Here is a 3,951-nt window from a genome sequence, read left to right on the forward strand (position 1 = left end):
CAATGAGATGCATCTCCACACATTAAATGTTGTGCAATAAATCCCTGTGGTTTCTCCATTCCAAAGAGCTCAGGGACTGAACTGGCAACCAACCTGACAGGACCCATTAGTATCTCGCTACATCTCCAAAATGGAGTCTGAGGCACCATTCCCTCCATATAGGCTGGAACTGTGCCTTTGGCTCTGGCGGTGATTAGCATGTCTCCTTTCATGGCCTGGAGTTTCTGTTTTGAAGCAGCTAGCCCTCTATGTATGGCAGTTTGAAAATGCTGGCTCACTGTAGAGCTGTCGGCACCTTTGCCTCAGAGATTTAGCACTGGATGCTCTGCATAATGGTCCACATCTGTGTGTTTGTGTATTCCTCTCCTCCACTCACAAAGTAGCTCTGTTGCTTGGGAGTGGGGTGGATTTATCCTGGAAGTACAAATTAAAAAAGTCAAAGTGTACTGTAAACATACCTGAGGTATACCACATGTTCATATGTCTCAAACATCTACATAGTTAATCATTTTAATTATTTTACATGAGCCAGAATGTTTCAATTATGGATATGTTCTTCTACCTGCCAACCATAAGCATATGCAACAAAAAAGTATCATATCATTGGGCATATTTGAAGAGAAAAACTCATGTTCATGCACATGCACATGTGTGTGTGTACAGGAGAACATATGTACATATATGTATGTAGATGTCAGAGGGCAGATTACTGGGGTATAATTCTTTAGTACCGTCTATCTTTGTAAGACAGGGTCTCTCACTGATCTGAGATTCACCAAGTAGGCTAGGATGGCCAGCGAATAAACGCAACTCTGCAAGTCGCACGGGCAACACCATGCCTGACTTTTGTTTTTAACTGAGCATTAAATTCGGGTCACCTTGGGAGCACATTACCAACTGAACTATCACCTAATGTGCCATGAAAAAATTCTCACTATTCGGACAGAAGCATGTCCTTTTAAGCCAGTTGTGAGCATAACAGGATGTACTTATTTGACATAAGAACATAGAAACAAGGCATTCTCCATACCAAATTAGAAGTTTATTGGGCTCCTAATTCCCATGTCTGGAACATGAACATGGATTTACATGCATTGTCTCATGTTGTAGATCTTACATGCATGTCGTCGTCTTCAGTCAGCTGGGCCTCTGCTCTATCATCAGTAATTTATAGTTAGCTCAATGTGAGTGAATGGCAAATACAGAATGATGCGTAAGCCGTAGCAATAAATCCTTCCCAAGATCATTTACTTTTTCCCCCAAAAAACGTATTACAACTCTCTCTTGTAAAAAATAAATTTCAGAACAAGGCATTTTAATTGATCTCACTGAGAAAAATAAAGATAATTCTATCATTTCAGAATTCAGCAATGAATGTCCAACTATGGCTAAGAGGTACACCCTGAGAATTAAATGATTTATTTGAACAAACCCATTGAGGTTTATAAAGCTGTGGTAACCTAATGTCAGGAAGGGACACGAGATATCTGTGCAAATGCCCCTGCTCATTTCCCAGTACAGTTCTCCAGGGATGCAGTGTTGTAAGCATCCTCATTGTCTTCGACGCTCGAAGCATCTGTGGAGTCAGGATCACTGACCACGATGCCAATGGAAGACAGACTGGTGATGAAGGCATGTACTTGCTGTGCATAAACGTCCCTAATGTTAAAGTAAGGTAGCTCATGGCACTTCTCCGGTGGGTCCTCGCTGCACTGGTCCACTTCCATGTCCTTCTGCTTCTGGTAGTACTTGGAAAACTTGTTGAAGATGATGGTGATGGGAAGGGCTACCACTAATATTCCACAGATAATACATGTGCTTGCGATGATTTTCCCAGCTAAGGTGACTGGGTGGGTGTCTCCATAGCCCACTGTGGTCATACTGATAGTGGCCCACCACCAGCAGATGGGGATGCTGGTGAGACTGGACTTGTGCTCGTCTTTCTCCACAGAGTAGATAAGCACAGAGAAGATAGAGATGCCCACAGAAAGGAAGAGAAGCAGCAGCCCCACTTCATGGTAACTGTGCCTCAGTGTGGCCCCGAGAGACCGAAGCCCTACAGAGTGCCGGGCGAGCTTCAGAATTCGGAAAATCCTCATGAGCCGAAGGATCTGGACCACCTTGCCCATATTCTCAATGTCCTCACTCTCTTCTTCCTTGGTGTCCACAGCCAACGTGGCATAGAAGGGAATGATGGAGACAAAGTCAATGATGTTCAGAGGGTTTTTCCAGAACTTCTTTTGCGACGGAGTAGCAACCAGCCGGATGGCCAGCTCACCAGTGAACCATGCAATGCAGGCAATCTCCACACCTTCCAGCACAGGGTCATCCACTTCTCCATCCTCGTTCTGGAATTCCGACATGCTATGCACACACATGGCCACTATGGAAGCCAGCACCACGCTCAAGGAGGAGATGGCAATGAGCTTGGCCGACAGGCAGTAAGCTGGGTTTTCCATTCGAATCCAGATCTTCTTTCGGAGCTGACCAAACCTCAGCTCATCAAACTTCTCCAGCTCTTTCTCAAACAGAGACGATTCTTCAAAGGAGGAGTCTGTGCTCACATCGTTGCTTTTCTGGTCCCAGTCCTTGTCGTGGCTCTCCTCCTTGCGCTCCTGGTACCGACTGCTACAGCAGGAGTCGATGAAGAGCTCATTGATGCCCCAGTACTCGATCTCCTGGCAGAAGGAGAAGACACACAGTTCCTCCATCACGTGCAGCTTCCCTGTGTAATAAAAGTTCAAGACGTATCTGAACAGGGAGGGGTTCCGGTCAAAGTAGTACTCTTTATCTGCCACACTGTAGTCATCACACAGCTCCAGAATGGCCTCCTCAGAGTGGCAGGTAAGCAGCTTCCCCAATCGTGTGTGAGGGAACCGCAGGAGTGTACTCTGATCCACAGACTGCTTAAAGCCCCCCACGTTCAAGTTGACAAGTTCCTCATCTTGTCCAGGGCGATGGAAAAACTCACCAAACACCATGATGGATTGAGAAGGCAGAGTGCTGGCCTGGAAGGGAGACACAGAAGATCACGCTGAACCTGGAAAGAGCACAAGACAATATTAGCCTGGGCCCAGTCCTGCCTCATCAGGCTTATTTTTAATCTGCGGGATAATGGCCTGACAGCACGACAGGCAGGACAAGGAATGCAATGACAAGGAGTCAAGCAAAGTAAAACACATTCAAGGTTGTCTGTGTGTGTGTGTGTGTGGGGGGGTGTGTTAGGGGGTCAAAATGTGAGCTTAAAAATCTAATATTAGAAAAGAAGAAAATGGACAATATAATTTCATGAACTCTAAATCCCATTTCTCTAGAAGCACTCAAATTTCATCTTCTGCACCCCCCCCAGATACACATAAATACGCATACACTAAAAAGAAATGCACTTCTGATCGCTTAGTCACAGAATTCAAACACATCTAGTCTCAACCATGATACTCTCAACAAGTTAGTCACTGTTGGGCTTGTGGCCCACTCCTTTCCATCCCAAATTCAGCCGTATACCCAGAGAGAAAGCTCTTTCCTCTCCTCCACATTCGATTCATAGAGCCTGAGGTCAGCTCTTGAGGCGACTGTGGGTTTCACTTTCTGCTCCAGCATTCTGCTCTTTCAGAGGAGCCCATTATTTATATTTGGACAGTGAAACTCAAGAGGATATGAAACTCAAGAGGATCTCACCGTAATTAAGTGCCTTATATCTTACAGATATCATTACACTTCCCAGGATGGGATTTCAGGGAACTAACCACATAGAAAGAACCTAGACAGGGAAGACCTTTTCAAGTTAAACATACTCTACTTCCTGACACACAAAGTCTCTTCTCCCATCCTGCTCTCATCCCAATCTCCTACACAGCATCACTGAGGAACATCCCTACATCAGTGGCCTACATCACTGAGGAACATCCCTACATCAATGGCCTACATCACTGAGGAACATCCCTACATCAG

General features: G+C 45.3%; 1 protein-coding gene across 3 annotated transcripts in view; it reads right to left on the bottom strand.

Annotated features, from left to right (window-relative positions):
* Positions 1 to 1,023: 1,023 nt before the first annotated feature.
* Positions 1,024 to 3,951, bottom strand: part of Kcns3 (potassium voltage-gated channel modifier subfamily S member 3) — a 45,099-nt gene continuing 42,171 nt past the window's right edge. For all 3 annotated transcript variants that reach the window (XM_029540885.1, XM_021202355.1, XM_029540884.1), the window contains one exon: positions 1,024 to 3,040. In XM_029540885.1, the coding sequence (XP_029396745.1) occupies positions 1,506 to 2,981 (1,476 nt within the window). In that variant the 5' untranslated portion in view covers positions 2,982 to 3,040 and the 3' untranslated portion in view covers positions 1,024 to 1,505. The remainder of the gene's footprint in view (positions 3,041 to 3,951) is intronic.

Source organism: Mus pahari, chromosome 7 (genome assembly GCF_900095145.1).
Source record: "Mus pahari chromosome 7, PAHARI_EIJ_v1.1, whole genome shotgun sequence".
Classification (NCBI taxonomy): Eukaryota; Metazoa; Chordata; class Mammalia; order Rodentia; family Muridae; genus Mus; species Mus pahari.